Source organism: Buteo buteo, chromosome 10 (assembly GCF_964188355.1).
Source record: "Buteo buteo chromosome 10, bButBut1.hap1.1, whole genome shotgun sequence".
NCBI classification, from domain to species: Eukaryota; Metazoa; Chordata; class Aves; order Accipitriformes; family Accipitridae; genus Buteo; species Buteo buteo.
In genome coordinates this window covers 10,098,586-10,122,617 of record NC_134180.1, presented here as the reverse complement: position 1 = coordinate 10,122,617, position 24,032 = coordinate 10,098,586, and the positions used below count along the sequence as shown (strand labels likewise).

Below are 24,032 nucleotides of genomic sequence, written 5' to 3'. Positions count from 1 at the left end.
GTACTCACTGAAATAATGTTTTTGGAAAATCCTTTCTGGGTTATGGCAGAATTAATACAGCTTTGAAGGAAAAGAAACTACAGTAAGACTGAGCAACTTCAATACTCCTAACAGTAATCAAAGCTACAAAAAAGTCACTGTTTGACTTGCTGGTGTAGTAAAAAAATCAGTTTTATTACAAAGAACAGTAACTGTAAATGAATAGACAGATTATAAGTTAAGTGGATCTGGACTGAAAATGCTTACATAATTTAGTAGGTTTGTGATGGATATTATTCAGTAAATCTGATATTTTGGGATAGAGTAAGAAAAACAGTGTTTTAAAAATAATTACTTGAAGAGAGGTAAGACTAGCCAGTATATTCAACTTGAAGGAATTTTATGCAGCTAAGATACAAACATGCATTTTATGTACGTCCGCTACTATAGCAGTAGTATCTACTGTAAAGTTAAGCATTGAAATTATTTTTTCTTTTTAGGAAGTACAAGTACTTCTTGATTGTTAACATCAAAACTATAGAACATTTAAAGGAATTATGATAGGAAAAACAAGTTCTGCCTTTTGGATTTAGCAGAACACTTACAGAATATCAAAAGCAAGTCAGCTAACTGACAACTGGGATTCTTCAGGCATGTTAACAACAACCGTACTGGGCCACTTATAGCCCAGCATCCTGCTGTTACCATTGCCAACAGAAGTTGCCTGGGAAAGGCTAATGATATTATTCCAGCATACTTTCCAAGCCTCCAATATGTTGCAGCTCAAGGTCTGTCTGAGCCAGAGTGGGCGATGTTGTAGTTAAACTTCATACCAGGCTTCTTCCATTATTTTGTCCAGTTGCTGTCGGAAGTAATGCAAACTAAACTCATCGCATAAACAATATCCTGCTGCAATGCTATCAGTAGCTCAATTGCACATTGTAGAATAAAGAACAAGCTCTTACTTGTTTTGAACACGACATCTGCTAGTTTCGTTTGATGATCCTCAGTCTCTACAGTGGCAAATCCTGAATTACTACTACCTGGCCGTGCTTTTCCTGCCACTTGTGATTTTTATAGGCCTTTATCTTGCTTTACCTCAGCCACTTCTCTTCCAGGCTGAAGAGTTTGTCTTAGGCAGTCTGATGGGTTTGCCTTTTAGTCACCTTTAAACAGTCCTCCTTTGAGGTTTTTTTTCTAGCTCTACCATACACCCCTCCAGATAACCAGATCAGAATTACATGCAGTATTCAAACCATAGCTTTGTACAGTGGCAGAGCTATTTATTTTTCTATTCCTAATGCTCTGCTTTTTGGACTATAATTCTAAATGTTGTTCATGATACTGTCTTTTTAGAGCTCAAAGATTTATTTCTATTGTTATAGTAGTCAGCTCTGAGCTAAGTATCTCACATGCGAAGCTAGAACCATTTCCCTGTATAAGTCCTTTCACATGTTTACACTGAACCTTGCACCACTTCTTCAGCCTGCAACCTCTTGCAATTCTTCAGTCAACTTTTGTCTCTACTGTCTTTAATAACTTCATATTATAAGCAACTTTACCATTTTGCTATTTGCTTTCTTCTTCTTCACATCATTTGTCATAGTCTGACAGCAGCTTTTAATTAAAAAACAGGCAAATTAAAGAAAAGTTAGAAAGCTGAGTAAAAGACATTTTCTTACTCCTATTTGATAGCTGTTTCATTTCTAGCATCTTTTCACTAAACAAAAACATTAATGTGTTCCAGCAACAGTGCTTAATACAGTGTATGATCTGGTTAAGTCATCAGATACTGCTATCCTATGGTGAGAAACACTTAAAAAAAAAAAAAGACGACAAAAATTACTTTGCAAGGGAAACTGCTGAACTAGAAGACTGGTTAAAGAAGGTATAATTGGCTCTAGGGAGAAATACTCCAGGAGATGGGAAACTTGAATGTGACTGTATGCAAAAAGGGCAGAAACATCCTGTAGAGGATCGTTTTTTCTACTAATTTGTTTTCAGAGCAGTAAAGAAAAGCAAACAAAGTACAACAGTATGGAAATGAGTGACTTCATTCCCCAGAAACATTAGGCCACATCTTTTGACTAGGTTAAAGATGGCCATTTCAAAAACCAGAAATTGCACAGAAAACGCTTAGATTAACCTTAAATTAGGCTAGTAAGGACAGAATCTGACCTATAGACAAATAAACATCATAAAGGAGGTAGCTGCAATTGCAGATTTATCTAATTTGTCAAAAGACAAATCCCCACAAGAGCCAAGATCTGTTGCCAATTTACAATGCTAACCTGAACACTAACAGTTTGTTTTTCTGTAACACTGCAAACATTCCCTCCTTGTCCTGGGGAAATATGGAAGAGGAAAATAGTTGTATGGATTTATCTAGGATCATAAAGGGCTTTGAGACAGTCCTAACTAAATTGAATTCTGTTTTATTGAATTAGTACTACAAAACCTTCTATTCACCTGGAATAAGAAGAGACAGACAATGTAAGCTATATCGCAAGAGTAAGACAGGCTTTTCTAGACTGCATTATGCACACTAACTTAAATGCATGTGAAGATTAACAATGAGAGGGGAAGGGATAAATGCTGCCTTAGCCCCCCTCAAAATCAGATACTCTAAAATCAAAACATAGACAAGTGTCCTTTTGGACTGCTTCAGTGATGAAGTTCAACAGAGTGCTACTCCCCCAATTTTAACCAAATCTATTCCTCTTTTGTTCTGATTTTCATCTATTGCTTAGAGGTTTTTGAACAGAAACGCTAAATGACAAGGAAAGTATCTGCTGCCTTCTAAAACAGATCCAGCAACTAGAAAGAGCAGAAAAAAATTTTGTCACTTGCTTGCCACACAATTACTTGACTAATTTTTCCTGTTCAGAGGGTGAAACAACAACTCAATGTTGACACAGTCAGGCAATAAGACCCACTGCTAGTTATTTAAAGAGCCTTCCTCCCACTTAATACTGGCATAGCTGCCTGAGACATCTCTCCTGCTGCCGGTATTTGTGGTGGTACGACTGGGATGCTCAGAGGATTGGTCAGTATATTGTCAGCTGTTTTTAACTGAAGGCTACTCTAGCCTCTATTACTGCTTCTGCCTTTGGGTGCCACCTCCCCCAATGCTTAATTTACTCTATTTACTATATATATTCTGAGGGAGGAAGGAAGAGGGAAAGGGCTGGAAATTCCCAGTGGGAGGTCTAACATTGCATTTCACTCCACAGTTTGTTTCCTCTCCCTCTGTAAAGTACTGGTTAGTTCCTAAATTGCATCCATCTATAACATCAGTTTTTGTGGATTTTACTGTGAATAGTAACATGCTTTTCTACAGAGCCAAGGAGTACAGCACATCATGAACTGGGAGGATGCATTAATACTATGTTGCCTCTTGTGGCACTGATAAAGAGTTTTTACACCTGCAGAAATGGTAGCAGTGGCAAGTAGAAATACACAGAAACTGCAATTCAAGTTGATACGAGTTATCACTGATACATGATGTGTATGAACAAGACAAAAATATGAATAAGTCATACAAATCGGAGAAATCAAGCCATTTGTATAGCTCATAGGAGTATTTGCAGCCCACAGGAGGAATAGTATCTGTACTCTGTCATCACCAGCAATCAAAGAACAGGGAAATTAATGAAGCGCAAGATGACTTAACCTAAACTAGAAAATAAGATCTCTGACAAAAGAACATTAGCTGCAGTCAGTTTCATGGCAAAATTTTTGCCAGTTGTGCCATAGAGCTTGCTTTGAGGGTGGTACGTAACACTGCTGTTTAATTTAGGAGTGTTGTTTTACAAAATGTAAGTTTTGAACTGAGATTGAGACCAAAGTGTAACTGTGCCATCCAGAAGGGAACTTGCTTGCAGCATCCTCACATCTTCTGGCTTGAAAGGCTAAGAAAGGCCCCTTTATCTTGTTAAATTAAGATTTTTTTTTTCTTCTAATTTGATGGAGTTCCACTTCATTCCTTCTTCCTCCCACTCTACAGAAAAACATTCCCAGTTGTTGCTGACCTATATAGGTTGTCAGGACAGCTGACTTCTTGGATTACACAGGGCTATATTGTATCCCTTCAAGAACCAGCCACACCAAGTGCTTCCTTTGGGACCAGGGCTCACTACTGGGCTGTACCAGCACACCAGGTGCCGTCTTGAAATTGCAAATTCCAAGACAACAGGCAGTCCTACAAATGCTCCTCTCAAATCATTCTCCCTCTTGAGCCTCTTACAGTATAAACCTACTCCAAATCAGGTACCTGAGTAACCAAAAGCATGGTGAATTTGTACTCAGTTCTGACTTAGCCTCTTAAAGCAAAAGAATGCTGTCTTTGGCCTTTTGTCCAGGTACTGGAAACTAATACAACTCTGGCTTTTGGTAGCTTGCGAGAAGATTTTTCAGTTATGTTTCTACTATTTACAGCAGTTACCTATGGCAATGCTGTATTTTAATGTTTTCAAAATAACTGTAGCTCTTTTCATGTGGTAGTTAGAAAGCTGAACATTTACCATCCCATACAGATTTTGCTTCCAGGCAAGGGCTTCTCTATCTCATCCTTATGGAGACCTCTTATTTAGCACTACTGCAAGACAGTCAATTACTGCCAGCTTGTTGAGATGCCACTAAAACCCTGCCTTTTAGGGCATTTCTCTATTGGAATTCCATGCTGCTGTGCTATGTTACTTAACTCTCAAATTTCTTCAAAAAAGTACCGTTAAGGTAAACTACAAGACATGCCTCAGCTCAAGAGTTGCTATTCAGCAAGCGACAAATTACGCAGAAGCAGATACCATTAACTTCAGATTGAAAGCTGCTGTACCATGTATGCTTCAAATGGGTCTTTCAGCTTAGAAAGACTTTATAGAATCAGAAGCTAATTAATATTTGAAAGTTATCTGAAGGGTCTTTAGAATTAGTGACATGTTTCCTGCTCATCTACATCACTGCCAGAAACAGTCTTCCCATTGCTTTCAAGCTACTTCAAGCACTTAATGCCAATATAACTATGTGCTGCATGGGCTGCTTAGAAGTAACAACTTCCTGGATAGGTTATAGAACTGAGCAGATGCCAAAACTGTCAAAACCAGTGAGGGAAGTGAGGCAAGGAAAGATGTTTATATGGACATATTATTGCTTTGAGATCTAAATCTCTTACAATCTAAAATAAACCATACAAGCATAACAATGTTAAATTTTTATAAAGACTGCATGGTCAGTCCCTGAAAAACTGAACCAAGAGCTGAAATTTAGAAACCTGGAAGCACCTAACACATTTAAGCTCATCTAGCAAGGGTGCTGAAGCTCCTGCATGAAGCATCAGCAGATGTTCTGGGGCAAACATCCCTTAAGGTCATGCTTCCACTATGAACAGTAGATTGCCTGTGCTCCAAAAAAAAAGTAAAACCTCTGAAGCACCCACAAAGACCAAGTGAAGCACCCATGAAGATGAACAGCACACAAATCAATGACTGAAATACAAAAGATGAGAGCCTGGAGAATATCCAGCAGAGACCTGCATTAAATATGAATTCCCCCCCCAAAAATAAAAGACTAGTAAATTAAACATGCAGGGTCACACCTCAGGTTCTGAAGCCAGAAAAGCTGAGTAATGGCAAACATCAAACTGTCATGATCAAATACACCAAGCAGCCCTCAAAAGGACTGACTAATCTAGGTTGGCATGTTCTCTTATTAGTAATGTCAAATGTGAATGTTTAGTAAAACTATATTGAGAATTGGGTCTAATTAAAATGCAGCTGAGGATTACCAGTGTAAGAACTTAATTCCTAATTACTACAGAAACTAGACTAACAGATTTAGTCACAGAACCGAGACTCTTGGCAGAACTATTGGTCAAATAATCCATTTGGTTATCCAACTTTAAGTTCACACCTAGTTCAGCCTGAAGGACAGCCAGCCTTTTCCTTTAGCTGTCAGTCTCACCAACCCAATGACAGCAATGAAGAGCTGCTGTTCACGGGCACTGGGTTATAATCAGCTTTCCATTCAAGTCATACCTGTGTAGCATGGTACAAAGCCATCAAGGCCAAGAACACAGCGAGCACTGAAATAGCATGTATGTTAAAAACCCACCCTTAAACCAGGTAAGAGGTGATCCTTTTCTTGGAAACTTGGGGAAGTAACCTCTTATGAAGAGATACTGCCTTTGACTCTTTAAGCATCTGAGTTAACTCATTTCCAAATTTCAAAGATTCTAAAAGGACAAATTTCAGGGGCTTGAGATAGCATTGTATCTCTTTAGCAAGGCTGCTAAGCGTATGCATATAACCTATTAGATTTTCATTTTTTTCAGTAATCCTAAACCAGATTCGTCAAAGACCTCCCCCAGGCACAAGAGACAAAACCACTGAACTATTCTGCTAAGGTTTTGAGGGTCCAGACTGACCATGTGGCTAAGTGAACCCAGCAGGCAGCTGCTGCCAGATCAGTGGTTGTTTCCCCTGTTCCCAGCTGCCTGCTTTGCTGCTTCCCATGTGCTCGCACCCGCATTCATCTATGTGCAGTAAGCTGGGTCAGGAAACCAAACTAGCACCTCAGTTTTCTGTCAGCTTAGCTCCCTGGACTGGCTCAACGCAGGGCTAGATGAGAACCAGTACTGGTAAAGAAGGAGCACGGTGGTGGTGGGGACAAGCTTCTCTTTTGACAAGTTTTCATCAATTCAGCCTTACTGTATTGTAATTCAGACAACCAGGATACAAACAGGCTATATCCTGTAAATGTTTACTTCAACATTAGGTATTTCCTAAATCAGCTTATAACTTTCTCCATCATAGAAAAAAATTAATGCCAATATTCTTACTTTGAAAATTCCTGGTGAATCTTTTGGAAATTATATATTGTGAATATTGTAGACAGATTATTCATAACGGACTTCATACTACTGGTACTGCTCCTGTTGGCCCCACTAAGGGGAAGTTACATTAGACACAATAGACACATGCTCTAGCAGCAAGACTGAAACTAAATGACTCACCCAATTAAAATATATGGAATCTAATGATTTTACTTCTAAAGAAAGGGCAGGGCTTCCTACATAATGACAGGTGCAATATAATTATGGGGAAACTGACACTATTGGCTTTGTTCTTAATACATGAAGGTGGCTGCTGTAATCCAAGACAAATACATAAAAGGCAGGTTGTTCCTTTAAACTGGGGAGGAAAAACATTCAGATCTGGGTGTGGAGGTCTCAAACCAGTTTTATTGGGCACTTTGCCAATGTTATGAAAGCAGTATATCATGTAAGGATGGTAGCCTACTCTCAGGGAAAAAAATACAACTGGAAAAATCAACGTGTGCAAAAAAAAAAAGGTGCAACCTGGGCAAGGGAAAAGAGGAAGGAGAACTGAGAGCACACTGGTAGAGCATGGAAGAACACTATGGTCTATATGAGCATTATTTTAGAGGGACATGGCATCCACACAGGCTCAGACCACCAGAACTCCACCTCTATAAAGAGGTTAGCATTATCTTGACAACTCGAATGGGGATATGTAGCCCTTACAACCATCATTAGAGACTTATGAAAAGAAACACTTCAAATAACTTAACCTAATTAAGATTCATAAACTGAGCCTTCTGCAGCTGTTGAGATCCATCTCCTGGTTTTGTCTGGAGATTTGGGGTGGGGATCATTGTGGAGAGCACAGACCCTGGCAGACATGAATGCTAACTGCGCAGCTGTCTTTGGAGGCATGCTGCTGAAAGGACTTGGCATTCCTCCTCAGAGACCAGGCCTGAGATGTACAGTCATATTTTTTCAGAGTTAAAATTGCATGAGTGCTAACATACAAAGTTGAGAGTGAACACATGTCATCCAGTGATGTGCCTGTTCTTTTACACAACAGGCAGTTAAGAAACAGCAGCATGAGTATCTCATCCCAAACAGTGAAGTTTTTCTAAATCTAGATAATTGGTCTCTGGAGGTTGAATTGTTCTCCGGACTTGTGACAAGATGCAACGATATTTTTCCAATGAGGATATGAATTCTAGTAAGATTTATTTCCAAACCCTCTAGTAGGCAATCATCTAGCCTGCTCAGATGTCTACAACTGAACAATAAGACCCACAATTTTTGCTGAAACACTTTGTTAGTAATTTAAAGAGAAAAGAGAACAACTATGTATCGTATCCCAGGCTTCTGGTGAGGCTGTACCTATTTTGTGGGTGACCACCCTCACTAGTGCTAACCATGCTGTACCCTTCACCAGCAGTAAATGCTTATTCTCACATGCATTAAATTCACAGCCTACAGAAGATTCTCAGTCAGGGCATGTTAATATTATGACTTGATACTACATGGGATATTTTTGTAGCATTTGATATATCGAGTGCCTCACAGTTTTGATATTTTATTCTCTTGACAGCCCTACCAAGTAGGGTAAAATTTGTACCATGCAGAAGATGATCTAAAGTAAAGAAACAAAGTCATTTGCTAAGTATCAGACTGGAAGCCATGGCAGAGCAGGACTCAAACTGGTGTTGATCAGCCATCCTTCCTAAAGTGCAATACTTAGAGCTTTAGTTACAAAATTCTTACAGTATCTAACTAATGAGTAACACTTCCAACACAAAGACATACAATACTTTGAAAACAGCTACTGTCTCAACTACTGATGTTCTCTAAACAAAAACTGCTACACTTCCTCACACTGTTGAAGTAGGATTAAACCAAGTAGCTTTAAGTTCAAGCGTCAAAAAAGGGAAGAAAATCTGTCATGGGGAAAGCACAACAGAAAGCCTCTACAGTCAAACTTGGAAAAGAAAGCATGGTCCTGTGGAAAGGGTGCTGGGTCAGTAGTTCTGCTAGAGACCTGTTTCATAAACCATCCTGTGTACTCATGCCTCTCACTTATCTGTATGATAAAACACTGTCTTCCTTTTATAAAGTTAGTACTCTACCAGTGGGGAAAAAAAAATCAGACTAAATAGTTAACTACTACAGAAAACAGTTTTCTTAACTGCAGGATTTTTTACTCATTCCAATATCTCATTTTTTTATATTTAAACAAAGATGGTACCTTCATGGGGAGAAACCATTTTCTTCAATTCCTGCATGTCTGTATTCCTGGTTGTAGAGCTGACATCCTTTGTCTGTCAGCAAAGGCAAGGAATTTGGGAACAAACTCTTTCCCCAAGAACAGAGAGAGTCACGTAGAAAGATACTGTGCATCACCTCTTTTATTTTCAGAACAGATATGGTTCCAAATAAAGATACAGGCAGCTGAGTAAGAATGCTAAATGGTCATAGGAAAGGAAATAGTTCTTCCTAATTTGTCACCAGCACCAATTCCTGGACATTAAATTCTGTTTCCCTTCAAGCCTCAGACAACCTCATTTCACACAGTATTCACCATGGAATGACATTTGCTCTCAACCCACAGGATCATTATCTAATTTCTAAAAGCACAAGAGCAATCCCTGGAAAGGTAACCTTCAGTTTGGTGCTATGAAGCACAGCTGTACCAGAGCAGTTTATTCTATATACTAAAGCCTGTTTCTCTATTAACAAACCAAGATGCTGCTTCTATAACAGCTTTTATGGTTTCAAAAGTTAACCAAGCCCTCCTCCTTGCAGGCAGATGAAGAGTGTTTTTGTCTTTCTGTAAGAAGAAATAATGGATGAGTGGACGTAACAAAGCCAGATGCCAAGGCCCGAAATACACGCAAGATCTCAACCTTGTAAGAAATTAGGAAAGTGTGGGTAAGAAAAAAAGGACAGCTACACCATACCAGCAGTCATGCCTTTGCTTTTATGTGATAGTATGCAAGACAGGAAGTCTGTCTTGGTTGTATTTTAAACAGATTTTCAGATCTCCTTTCTAGTAGTCTGTTTTAGGACTGATTAATGTGTTTTTTTCACTGTGGCCTTTCACTGATTAGTATTAAAGGGGGTAAGTCACTTTTGGAAAAACACAAATACATCCCAATTTAGTGTAACAACTACCCCACAGCTGAGCAATCAATGATGAACACCACAGTAGTGTCAGGTGATCTTATTTTTTTGTATTACATGCCTAAACCCTAAACATCAGGTTTGGGATCTCTTTGCAGAGATCCTGTCTCCCAGCCAATAACCCAACTACATGAGTTCTTACTGCAATTCACTGTTGTTTGTATTGCTCTACTGCTAAACAACCAAAGACAGTATAACAAAGTTCTCTATCTGTTGCTAATTCACTGTAGCTTCAGCCTCTTTATGGATGTTTGATAGATAGCATTCAGCAAAGCACAGTTACTTTGAGCTTCCATTTTGAGGCAAATCAAATAATTAACACAAGCACTAACCTTCTTTCAGTTCTATTACCATGCCACAAGTGTTTTGAAATACAGGCTAGAACCACAACAAACACATGTTTCTCTAACAGCCTGCAGGATGAGACACAAGTATATGACTGAACATTTAGCCTGCAGACAGCTTTTCTGTGTTTGTTTATGCAAAAGGTAAGTCTAAACATCTCCATAAACCAAGCAAGTATTATTGCCATTTTACTGATGAGAAGTGCACAGAAGCAATGAGAAGTGACTCTTAATTTGAGGGCTCAGATTACCTAGCAGAAGTATCAGATTTTATGTCTTTTCATGCATGAAAGTTTGCCTGCATACTTACACATAAACAAGTTGGAAAACCTCTCTTACTAGCAGATGAAGTTATCTAGGATAAAGCCCAACAGAAACAAAATTCAAAAGGAAGCAGTTCAGCTTTTAAAGGCAAAAGCAAAATAAACATGTATTCCCATAAATTTTAAGATGGCTACATCTGCCTTTTGATATGTGGCTCTTGCCTGCTTTCATAAACCAGAAGTTACTTAAAACACTCTTTGCTGTAACACAGTAATGTAGAAAAAAACCCTCCACTTTTCCTAACAGAAAGCAATGGATAAATTAAGTCAAAGCATTATAGCACCCTCTCGTGGTAGCCTAGAAAATCATGCTCTGCATAAGCAGCTGCCATAGATCTTTACCTTTAAAATTCATACAGCTCCCTGTGTGCTGCCCAGCATCAGGCTGTGCTCTTTCATACTCACCTGCTCCCCGCTGACAATGCAGCGCGTGTTTCAAAGCCTGCTTCCCTGCCCGGACATCACAAGGTGAGCTTTGTGTGGAGAAGGGAAGGCTAAAGAAAGTGGAAAAGCTGTCTAAGAGATTCCTTGTAGTCAAGTGGTGTTCTTGTTCAGGAACAAAATACCTACTGGCAATGCTTCACACCTATCAGCTGCAATGTAGTTCTGTAACAGCTGATGCACAATAGAAAACATGCTAAATAATGGCACCTGGGGATATCATTCCCCTGTGTAAAGCAAGAAAACTAGCACAGCTCACCTGAGTCTAAATAGCCTATAATTTTGTTGCCTTAAGGCATGCCAGTTTCCATAGCCTGCAAAGCAAGTGAGTATAATACCAGGGCTAAGTCCATCCACCTGTAGCTGAGCAGGTACTGAGAGGCCGGCTGAGCTTTATTCTAGAGCTAGGCTGCACCTAGAAGCAGTTATATGCTTTGCCTCCAACACTAACAAGGCACACAGAAAAAGGTACTGCACCTCTACTATCATGGTGCAAGCTTGTGTGTTGATGGCAAGACATACACCAAGTGTCTTATTCAAATTTAGCTTAACCATTTGACAAAAAAATAGATGGAAGCTATACAGACTTAGTCACATCAAAATAAGAAAGAATTAAAACTTCTGTACAAGACTACAGACAAGCTTAGCTTTGAGAGACTTAAGCGTGTGGCCTGTTTCAACGTCTCAAAGCATATCTGTAGTTCTAACTAGGCGCTAAAGTGCAGGAATTACCACACAATTAAATGACTCTGATTTAGAGGGCAGTGCCCTATTTAAACATTTTACCCCTAAAGAAGTTAAATATATTTAACTATCATGATCTAAAAAAAGAAACTGAAAAAAAATTCTGACAAAACGTTTTTAGTACTGTTATGACAAAAGCAAGAATTAAACCTGCTAGACTTCTGTTTCACAAGATAGCTATGTCAGGCTACTCAAATCATCATTTGAGCATCTAATGATATTGCACATCAATCCTAAGCCATAAAATGCACCTCTGGAAGAAAAAAATTATGAGAAGTGGGCTAGTTGTTCTTCTATAGTTCATATCAGACTCAAATTTATTACTCAAAAAAATATTGTTTCTTCTAATATGAAGAACCAGCTCCTTCCTCACAGCTATGTTGCAAACCTTAATATCCACATATTTTGAGATCCAGAAGAAAAAAAACGAAATATAACTTGAAATACTAGCACCACAAGACACTATATACCATTTTCCTGTTTATTCTAAGGATCATCTCTAGACAAAGCCTTTTTAGTCTGATAAAGTACCTCTGCTTTCTCTGTTTACTCTTGGAAATTAAAAAAAAAAAGAAAAGCTACAAATCAAAATTAAGTAAAACCAACAAATAACATCCTGAATAACAAGCATACAATTTGTGATTAGTGGAAAAGTATTTTGCTGTGCTTCACTGGGTAATTCAGCCAGAGCACAGGTTTCACACTTTTATCAATTACAAAAGCACTATTCATATCCCCCCCAAGCTGAATACATCTCTCTGCCTCAAAAAAAAGAGGACAAAACCTACCAAACCCCCACTCATCTTCCTAGTCAGGAGAAAGCGCAAGAATTCTCCAGGGCCTGCAGAGAGCTGGCTCTCACTATTTATGCACGTTACCGCCACAAATGCTAAAGCTCATTGTATCTTACTTAACGCCAATCCAGTCAGTAAAAAACGAGGTTTGAAAACAAACCAGAATTGAGTGATATCACCACAAAGTGATCAAAAAACCAACTTTCAGAGCATCTGTTTAAGGGCTTGCCTATACCACAGCCTCTATGTCTTGATCAAGGTGCCATTCTAAGTGTAACTTTACCGAGACTTGACTCTATTAATATCAACAATATTCTAAGTGCACATGTGGGACATTCAGCAATTTAAAGTTCAAATTTTAAGAACTTGCCATTTTAACTTCAGTACCTTAAATCTGAGCCTGAGAGCTGCCAGAATTTTTTTATTTGCCAGTTTATAGATGAAAAAACTTAATTTGTAGGAGAAAAGGAACCACAAATCAGCTCTCGAACAAAGGATACTGTTTCTCTTTCCTTTGTACTGAAGTGAATGGTGGACATAAAGAAAGCTTTACAATTAAAACCTGTGTTCTAAGAAAAAAACTGCAGTAAACACAAGCAGTGAGTAAGTCCATGCTTACACAATCCAGCTCAGGACAGTATAAGCTTGAGCTCTGCTGCACCCAGTGACTTAATGGAGGAAGGAAGCTATGCCACTACTTAGAAAGATCTTCAAGGTTATTCAGATCTCTAAGGCGACTCTATTTCACTGTTCCTAGATGACATAACTTGTATCAATTTTGAAAAAGTTTGCATAAACAGACTTCTTTTATTCCTGAACAGTCACCATAGTTTCATTAATGGGCAAGTTCTGACATACTAGATTGCTGGACTGGAAATAACACTTTAAAATTATTTCTTTTTAAATCCCTTCAAGGCTTATCTAAATAATTTTTCTAGTTTTCTTCTATTATTAAGTAAGTGTCAGAGATACTAGCATAGCTGTATCTTGTCTCTACTTCTGCTCTTGGCTTTTCTAAGCAGCAACACAAAATTGATATTCTCATCAGTTGCACAGCCTCCCACAGGTTTCTGAATAGCAGCAGTAAAACTGAACAGTCTTGTTAACTCTGTGACACTGCTGGTTAGCAAAATGAACCCTGAGCAGCAAAGGCTTTGAAATAATCTTGAGAAACTGAGTTGACCCTGTAAGCTAAGGAAGGCCTCATTATATTAATTTACACTCCAGCTTGGGTTTGAAGGGTTATCTTCACAATCCGGAGGCTACAAAATTAAAATGTACAAATATTTCCGGTTTTTGTCTAGAAAACAGATCCATGCTCTGTAAACACCTTTTAGACCCCTGATGTTTAGGGTAAATGTAGGAGGTAATACTAATCTACTTGGATATGACAATATTTAAACAAGCTTCTAGGCTAGGCCATGTTGGAGTGTACACAGATTTGTGATGAGGAAGTGTTTCTTCACTTTGCAATTCCTATATGTTTTGGTGTGTCTACTCTACAGGCACACTACTCTCTACAGTCAACTTTTCCAAAAATTATGGGTCTAACTGAACACGGAATCTGGAAAACAGGAACGCTTCATGAACTCTGCTACATACTACCACCATAACAGCCAATACTAATATCATTTCTTTTAACCAGAAGCAAGCCTGACACCTGTTTCAAAATTAGTAATGGTGCTGAGCACACTTAACCTCCAACAAAAGTGATTATCGGTATCTTATGCCAACTCACTGTAAATCCCACAAGTGAACTCTAAAGAGTGTATATGTGTATTCACTATTCAATGGTGCTTGATTCTACCTCTAGTAAGAAGTGAACAGGAGGAGGAGGTCTTGTTGGTGAGTTTTTCCTTCTGAAAACAAACAGTCCTGCAAATTAACATTTGCTTGCGCTCCAGGAGCTTTGAACTCCTCATCTCTTTGTGCCTGGTATCAGTCATCAGCTATGTCAGCCCTGAATTGGCCAAGCAGTTGGGCTAGATGATTGTTTTAGGCCCCTTCCAACTGAAAAAGTCCATTCTATTCCAGTCTATGTGGGGAAATCCCCCAACTGGTACGCTGCCCATTACAGGGACATCAGTCAGTAAGCTACTTCTAACATCTTATAGATCAGTTTAGAAGGCCCACCTATCTCATTCAACAATTATTAAATATACCCAAGATTTCATTTTAAAATATTATCTCCAAGGCTGAACAGTCAAAATACAATCTCCTGTGTACCGAAATGAACTATTAGGGAGAAGCTGCAAGATCATCTTTTACTCTTTTTTCTTCTTCCAGTCTTTCCTTATTCCCGTTCTTTCCTCTCCAGCATTATCTGTCTTTTTGGAGATACTCTTCTCCATAGTTGTTCATCCTACATATCCTAGTTGAGATGATGACAAGTAGGAACAGCAAAGACATACTTGATGCTTTGTTGTTGGGATTATCATAGGAGAAAGGAAGGAGAAATAGACTGGGAGGTGCATAGGGTCACAAATCCAGAATGTTCTCATCCTTCTGTCCTCTAATTTGCTTCCTAATTTGACCCCAACAGCAGCAAGAGATAGTGCCTATGCCTTTGCCATGTATAGCTTATAGCAAGAAGCAGCTACTTCAGTTTCACTTTAGTATTAAATAACAAAAACAACAACAAAAAAACACCAAACAAACCAGGGAAGAGCCCAAAATCCAAACCAGTAACATTAGCAAAGGATGAGGGAATGCAGAACTGTCCTAGAGAAAATGAATTTTCATTCTCTGAAGAGCTACTTTTCTTACATAATTGTAGTCCCAATTCTCACATTACTATTATCATAGAATACTTTCAAATCAACATAAGTGAAGCTCCAAGTTTATTAATGCATGTAATTATTTTTAATAGAAGTATCATAGTATGACTGAGATCCTAAGGACAACATTTGGGAGGGAAGGACAGGAGAAGAGGAAAGGAATTTCTTGAAAAAGTTCAGTCTTAAAAGAAACATGTTTAAATGGACTTTAAAGAGGACTAGAAGATTGAAATAAAACCAGTTCAGTTCTCAGTGAAGTACTTCTGTGCATCTTTGTCTCCCCCTCAAAACAGGCAAGTTATTTTTGGACTGTTTTTTTAAATTCCTGTGCTGCTTTAGCTGATACTGAAAGCCACCTATTAAAAAGTTAACTTATACACAGTTGCAGATAAGCAATCATATTGGGAGATGCGCATGTCTTTATGGAAAGCCCTCAAAGCACATGAAACTTCCTAAGCAGATACGGGTAATATAACTAAGCTTTGTTGTTGTGGTTTACAGTGTTACCAACAGGAAGCCTCAATGGTTTTCTAACAGTCACTTATTCTAGAGAGAATAATCTCAATGGATAATACCAAGATCAGCCTTTAAAATAAAGTATTTCATAACCACAAAACCAGAGAAATGTCAGGGATGATGCAGTAATGGTGAGAGAACCACTACTTCAGACCCAGCAAGTCAACAGCCTTACCCCACTCAGCTCAAGCTTTTGTTTCTTTCCTGCTGTGTTGAGGGAAAGAGACTGCTGGTGGTTCAAACGACGACGAGAAATATTTCTTTACCAGTAAATACTCTTCTGAATGCTGTTAAGAACAAACCTGTATGCTTACTTTGTAGATTCACCTGCAAACCCAGTCAAGGGGCCATTTGCACTACAGCTACCAAGCTTTGCATCATTCATAATTACACACTGTTGAAAGAACTACTAACCGTTTGGCAAGCAGTGGTTTAGGATATCAGATTCTGAAACAGTTATAATGTAGGTGAGGTTTTAGTCTGTAGTCATCCATCCTTGACTTTTTGAAATACAACCAGGTGAAAAAGAACTCAGCAAGTCACTAAATAAAACCTAACTGTATTATTTTTAATAACCTTCACACGCATCCCTACTGGAATAAGTATGAACTGCTGTTTCTTCTTTTATATTAGTTGGATTTTAACATCGTTTCTTATGAGTGTGAACTAGTCAGCTGTCAGCAGTACTTAAAAGGCAGTTTAAGGATAATAAGTATTATTAATGGAAACATTAAATTGTGACAACTAAGAGAAATGGGCTAGAATAAATCATGCTAACTATCACCTAGCTTCATCTATAAAACAAAGATCTAAAAAGTATGATTTGACTTCAGCGAGGACTGGCCTGCTTTAAGAACAAACAAACATGACATATGCTGAAGTAAGTAGGTCACAGAACAGGTCACTTCTGAACACCAGTGAAAACATGATTTCAAGCCTACTGTCCTAGAATCTGTAATTAGTACCAGCCATAAAATATTCCTGAAGCCAACCCTGCTACAGCACCTCTAGGAGATAGTCCAACTATCTTCCAACTCTAAGTATGTGAGCTGTCAGTCCCGCTAGATTAAAAAAGATTATTTAAGCCACTTGTGACAATTTGCTTTTGTGTGCAATAGCTCATACATCCACTTTCCACTGATTTGCTCACTTGGCCATGTCCCTATTTCCAAAAAAAATCCCGCAATTTTTTTTTTGCAAAACATTGCACTTGCAAGCAATAGCAAGTTTGTGAAATATTGCTAGAACAACTTGTACCACACCATCTGCTGCATGGGGAGAACTGAGAAATCAGAGATCTGTCTGGGCTTTGAAATTTGATTTAAGTTAGTTCTGACCAACGTCTTTTGAAGTAACTTTATATCAGTCTTACCTTCTTCAGACTACGTTCCCCTGTCTATGCGAAAAGTACATAGGAAATATACTTACGCCAGGAATTATAACAGATTGGTAGTTTGTATTATATTGTCCCTCCCATCAAGTTGGTAGAGTCCTCTCATTTGCAAAATACAGTATGCAAAAATCCCAACTTAAGACAAGGTATAAAAATGAGTATTGAATGCAACTGAACCTGCAGGAATAACCTAGATATCACAGAGAATGATGCAATAGAGAACACATCTATAATTTCATGTTCTACAGGAGATGTTCCTCTAGACACTTAGCTGAACTACCTTTTATTCCCCAAATAATTAGTTAAGAGTTATTTACACATTAAGGTCCCACAAGATTTCTGATTTACAGTACAAAGAGTCAGGCACTGAATACAATGATTATATTCCATCTGTACAGGGCATTTACTGACAGGAAAGTCTGCAGGCAAGTAGCTCTGACCCGAGCTTGCTGCATTTCACTGGAATGAAAAATAAGGAACATTTTAGGCAGTCCACAAAGTGCAGTTGTTAAACTGACCCTATTCTCTCTCCTTCTTTCCATTTTCCTGCATCCAGCCCTTCAGTTTCACTGAATTTCAAAGGGATAGTGTTATTTATGCTTCTTCCTATTTTAGAATGTTTTTATCATGTGGCATAGCACTCCAACTGCCTTAGGGGAGCTTTAATGATAATTTTATTTTTAAAAGTATAGGCTTATCTTGCCTGACCTTGATACACATAGTAAAAGGTTGCTAAACTCCTCCTCTAGAAAACAAAACAGGGAACAAATGTCCTGCGCCTGCTGGATCAAAAGCTCAAGTGTGGCAGTCTTCCGCTACCCCAAAAATATATCACCGAGGCAACTGTAGCAGTATTGCAAACAGGTATTGCAAAGGCTTCCCAGCCAGGATTTAAATAATCTGATTTTCCTGCAGAACCTTTTCTACAACACTCAGCAAGTCTTTTTGGAGATGAAAAGCATACTAACACCATTCCAAAGAATATCTTGGTACAGTAGGCAGTTATCACTGCTCTTCAGAAAGAAAATTAGAGCATGTCATTGTTCAAAGGTCACACAAGGAACCAAGCAGAGCCCATGCAACTTGGAAGTTGTTGGTTGTCATCAGTTGTACCCCTTCCCTCAAACAAACTACTGGAAGGGTAAGTAGATAACCTACTTTACTGTTCTCTCCCCTATTCCTTCTCTGAAAGGGAAAGCAAGCTCATCCTGTAATGGCACCAAGTACTTCTTTTCTGGTTGCACTGAACTGTAAGAATTTGATCATAACTAGTGTTTGCTACAGCTTCTCCCTCTTGAGTTGTTGTCCCTGTGGTACTAGTCAATTCTGATGCAGTGTACGTGGGAACACAAGTGTTTTATAATCCTTCTGTTTACACTCTTTCTAGTACATTACTAGCAACCAACATGCTTGATGATCCATTGCTTGCTTTTATAAGTCACACATTACGTGCTAGGAATGCTGGCAATGGGGCACTTTGACGGGCTAATTGCAAAGGGCTGCAAAATCCATGACTATCTTTTCTATCTTGGAGAACTCTGCTCCATGGCTAACAAATCATGCCAGTATATCTGCTCACTTAGGACTTTTCTGTTCAACTTCACAGCAGTGCTCACAGAATTCAATACTATGGTGAGCTGAAACCCCCAGGAGTCTAGATGTCTGTTCTCATGATAGAGTAGTGGGGTGCCACAATACAGATTTCCTTGTTCTTTCCATAAAACAGAAAACATCTTCAAATTCCTTGATTCTTCCAAAAATAAATCCTGAAGTAGGTAGTGCCTGTATACCTGTAGTGCTTCTCCTACACAACTGTAACACAGCAAACACATTTGGGACAAACTGGTTCAACTCAATCTCTCCATTTTTCAAGGACAACTACACTTCAAGTTAATTGCGTAAAAATGCTCTTCTCAGGTTTTCAGTAGCCTAGCATAAACGATTTTACACTTTATTGATTTGACACAAGCTATTCTTCAAAATGGGTCTGAGGCTGAAAACATTGTTTATTTCCATCCTTTTCATAAACGATCCAGAAGAAGCAACCCCTCAAAATGAACTTTGGCAAGAGTACTGAGTAAGGTTCACATCGCTCCTGGCACAGTATGGTATGAAATCTGCCAACATGAGCTGAGGCAGGGATTTATACCTGTAAGGGTCTAGCACAGTCAACAGGTTGTCTTCCTCCCATCAATGACTGTTATCAAGGAAAGCCAAGGAAGGTAGATAATCCAGTCTCATCCTTTGACGGCTGGTTTAGTCGTTGGTCCAAGAGTGCTAGCCCATAATCTTGTGCTTTTTCCATCACTTTTCATACACTGTGAATACATGTCCTAGAGACAGGATGGGAGGTTCAGGTTCAGAAAGAAATGACTAGTAAAGAGGAGTCTGGATCAAGTCATATCACCAGCAACCACAGCATCTCAGCAAAAGAAGCATAGCACTTAAAAGAAAGCTAGCAGAAAGCTAGGTTAAGTGAAACAGGAGAACAAGGTCAGTAAATGAAAAATAAGAACAGAAGTTGAGAGAAAAAAAATTCTCTCAGACCAGGGGAGTCAGGATCACAAGAAACAATTTCTCGGAGAAAGGAAGTAAACTTCAGATTGAGGAATACAACAAAAATCTTTGGATATTGCCCAAGACAAGTATTTAAATAGGTACCCAACTTTGACTAGCATTTGGTACAGATTATTAATGAGTTGTTCACTCACTTCTAGTAAAATGTGGATGGAATCAGGGAACAATTTAACACGGCTGAGGTATTCACCAAGACGGGATAGGAGGTTGAAGCCTGCCCTAAAACTCTTTGGGTTGCCAAAAAAACCCACCCCTTTTATATAACCTAAAAGAATAAAAAGTTGTATCTTATTTTCAATAGACACATCTTCCTTTACAATCTGCAAAGAAAATAACAGAAGCAACAAAAACCTAAGTAAAATGATATCCATTACCTTACTGCTGAAGCAGATAACCTAAGCAATATAAACAGTAATTATTTTAAAAGATACAGACACTGTTATCAGAGAGAAATGTTCTTTTTATATGCCACTGAACAGTTTTATTCAGAGCGTGTCGGCTTTCCAGGCTCATTCTTGTTTCTAGGTCTAGGGAAGACAGAGCAGAAGGGCTGGCAGAGCGCATAATTTATCTATTAGTGTGTGTGCATGCTTAAGAAAGATTTTTCTCTCCATTTCCCTGCCACTACATGTAAATAATTCCCCCTACCTTCTACCTTTAAAATGTAGCAGGGTGGAGGGAGGAGCTAGAAGGATTTGTTCAGGATGCTGTACTAAATTACTACCAAAACGTGTAGCAATAAATGAAAAGATGCGCTTGAGTCAGTCTTAACTGTGTTATTCTGAAGTAATCGCATGTCCCCACGTGCTGTACCATGCTTCCCACAAACATCCTTTCTGTCCTTGCCTTGTGAGAGCAAGAACCAAATAGCCATCTTGGTATCAAAACAGAAAAAGATAGACAGTTTGTCATTAGCAGGAGTGCTCTTGCCTGCTATGTCACACTTAGCAGTCTACACAGCAATTTTGCTCTGCTGCTAAAGACTCAGACTTCAGCGTACTGAAAGAAGTGGGGTACGTGCATAACTTCCAAGATCTGTTCCCAACATTGTGAATTTACATTATTTGTCTATTTTATAGTAATTCTTCTGCCAAAGTGCCTTTTAAAGTACAAAAATACAAAGGTGACAGTTGATGATACTATGGTTGAAAGATGCAATAAAATAGTAATCCTTAGTTTTAGTCGTAGTAATAGCAGGTCAGGCACTTCAGCAAGCACAGAGTTCTGTTTTGGTTTTAAAGTTGATGCTGCTCCCTGAACTCAAAAGCTGTGATAACACTGAGATTTTAAGAACCAGATTTAGTGCTGCGCTGTTGTTTTGATAGATACTTACTTGTCAGCAGTCACAGCAGATGATATTTACATTTACACTGCTGGTTGCATGTTCCTTAATCTTTTTGCCTATGCTCATTCTATTGAGCAAAAGAAAATATGTATTGTCAGAAGCAGCCTTGCTCCATAAACACTGACATCTCTCGCCACCTAAAGCCAAACCAGCCCAGCTCTCCATAGCAGATTCAGTTCTTTAGGATTAGAGGTGCCTCCACGCACCTATTCTCAACATGCTTGTCAAGGCAGACAGGTTTCGGTTGATTGTACCTTCCAAAACTTGTGCATTGCATTAAGACGTTGCCAAATAGATATAATAAAAAACCACATAGTTACAAAGGGGGATTTGAAGTTGTGGGGTTCTCCTAAGAGAGATTACAGAAACTAATCATGTTGCATTAAACATTTCCGGTATCAGTTTACAGCAATAAGAGTAGAAGTAGACAGGCAAAAACTTCAGATGAGAATCGGATGGCAGCTGTAATACCCCAGTCAAAACAAAATCGTTTGCTCTGTCAGGAGCTATATAGCAACAGAGAATTACAGATCTAGACGGGCGAGTTATAAGCGCCTCAGTAAACAGAAAGACAAAGCACATGTAACGTTTACCTTTGTAAACAAAACCAGAGCTAGGAACCGCCGCCTTGACAGCTACCAAGCACTGCAAGTTTTGATTCCCGGTGGTGCCACCTCGCTTCTGCTGTGGAGGGCGGGCAGTCCCTCCCTGTCCCCAGCTCCGGGGGAAGTTTCTCCGGCCCCGACCTCGCTGCCAGGCTGCGGGCTGGGCCGAGGCGAGCATCCCCCGGGACGCGGCTGCGGCAGGGGCTGCCCGGCTCTCCCCGCCTGCGAGAGGCGCCTCTCCTTCACCCCGCCAGCTCCCCCAGCTCTCCCCTCCCCCAGTGAAACCGACAACAACAAAAGAGGGAGGGAGGGAGGAAGGGAGATCTCGTCCCTTTCCCCAAGCCCCCCACCCGACCCTCTGGCAGGGGGCGAGCGCAGGCGGGAGCCCCCCCTCCCCAGCCCCGGCCCCTCCCGCCCGGCCCGGCCCCTCACCGTGCTGGGTGAAGATATTGAAGCCTCCTCCCTCGGCGGTGCGCCCGGCCGCCTCCCGCCGGCGGCCCGCCGGCCTGGCCGCGCTGCTCCCCCGCAGTCCCCGCGGCTGCTGCTGGTGCTGAGGCGGCGGCTGGTGCTGGAGACCGGCGCCCGGCTCCCCGACGCGGCCCACCTGCTGCCCCATCGCCGCGCTCCCGGCCGCGGCCCGCGCTCACATGCCGCCGCCGCCGCTCCCCGGCCCGGCAGGCGGCCTCCCGCTCCTCCCCGCCCCCGGCGCGGCCCGGCGGCTCCCGCCCGCCTCGCCGCCCCCGCCGGCCCCCGCGGCGCTCCGGCCTGGGACTCACGGACTCGCCCCCTCAGCCCCCGCCGCCATCTTAAACCACAGAGCGCCGGGAGAGAGGGGACAGAGCGGCTCCCGCAGCCACCTCCGGTCCTCCGAGGGAGGCCGCCCAGACCGCCCCCGGCACACGCGGTCGCGCACAGTCACCCGCGCAGGGCCGCACGGGCGGCGCGGCCGTGGCAGGGACAGGCGCCTCGGGGGAGCACCCACGGAGCCGGAGCCCGGTTTGCTTGCCGGATTGCGCCCGCCGAGGGTCCCTCCATCTTGGCCGCGATTTGAGGCCCGGCGCGGGCGACCCGACCGAAGGCCGCGGCCGTGGCCCCAAGGCTGCCCCGCTCATGGCAAAGCGGAGCCCCGGCCCCGGCCCGAAGGCTGCCCCGCTCATGGCGAAGCGGAGCCCCGGCCCCGTGAACATGCTTTCCCTGTAGGCCAAAGCCAGGCTGGTTTGCCTTCGAACCCAAGCAGGGGTGAGATGTGAAGCCAAGGGTTGCGTACCGGCCCTCAGAAGGGAGCAGTGGTGGGCCTGTTTTCCTCCTCCACGGCTCACCGGCCCCCGGGCGAGCTCCCTGGGCTCCTGCCGGGACTTGCTCTCCTGGCCAAGGGCGTGGAGGAAGAGGAAGGCATGCTGTGTGAATAACATCAGGCATGTTGGTGGCCAGGCATGGTTGGCAGCAGCGTCTTGTCATTGGGTGGCTGAACGTACAGTCTGTTCTGTAGCTAACCGGTACACTGTTAAATATTAGCATAAGGCTCTCCAATTCAAGGGAGAAGGGAAGAGGTTTCACCTTAAAAGACAGTGGTGTTTGTTGCAGTTGAGAGGACCCAGGCATTTGGAAGTATTTTGCTCTCCATGCTAGCTACTATTTCAGCAATGCTTTGGCAGTGTTGCTTCATCGTGGATGAACCACAATGCTGCTGATCTCAGATGCCCTCGCCACATCACTGAGAACTGACATGACAGTGACAAATTGGCTTGGTAACATTCAGAGCCAGCCAGCTTCTGAGGAGCCACAGCAACATGTGGCCAGACCAACCTTTGTGTGGCTGTGCTGGGGTGGGAAGGTGAGAAGCTCCTCTCTGAGCTCCATGAAAGTCAGTGTTCTTGCATGAAACTCCTAGCAACAGGAATTCTGAAGTCATTCTACCTTCCCAGGGTCATGAGGTGCTACTGAAATGCTGTCCACACTGTCACATGCACTCAAACTGCACCCTGCTGCAATAATAATTCTGCTTAAAATAGGGGTGGCTCATCCAGCTGGGCTGGTGTGTATGCTGACACAGGCTGGAGCAAATGAGAGTGAGGAGCACGTGGAGCCAGAAATGCCTTAACTCACTAAATTAATGGACTAAGAACATTGGGGAGATCAGGAATTACAGACAGACTTGCTAATAACACACAACAAAACTGTTCTTAAAATAGTGCTGGCAACA

The 24,032-nt window shown here is 41.1% G+C and overlaps 1 protein-coding gene across 2 annotated transcripts in view; it reads right to left on the bottom strand.

The window, feature by feature from the left end:
* Window positions 1-22,537, bottom strand: part of ABL2 (ABL proto-oncogene 2, non-receptor tyrosine kinase) — a 49,876-nt gene extending 27,339 nt beyond the window's left edge. For both annotated transcript variants that reach the window (XM_075038568.1, XM_075038569.1), the window contains exon 1: window positions 22,262-22,537. In XM_075038568.1, the coding sequence (XP_074894669.1) occupies window positions 22,262-22,445 (184 nt within the window). In that variant the 5' untranslated portion in view covers window positions 22,446-22,537. The remainder of the gene's footprint in view (window positions 1-22,261) is intronic.
* Between the last annotated feature and the right edge of the window lie 1,495 nt (window positions 22,538-24,032).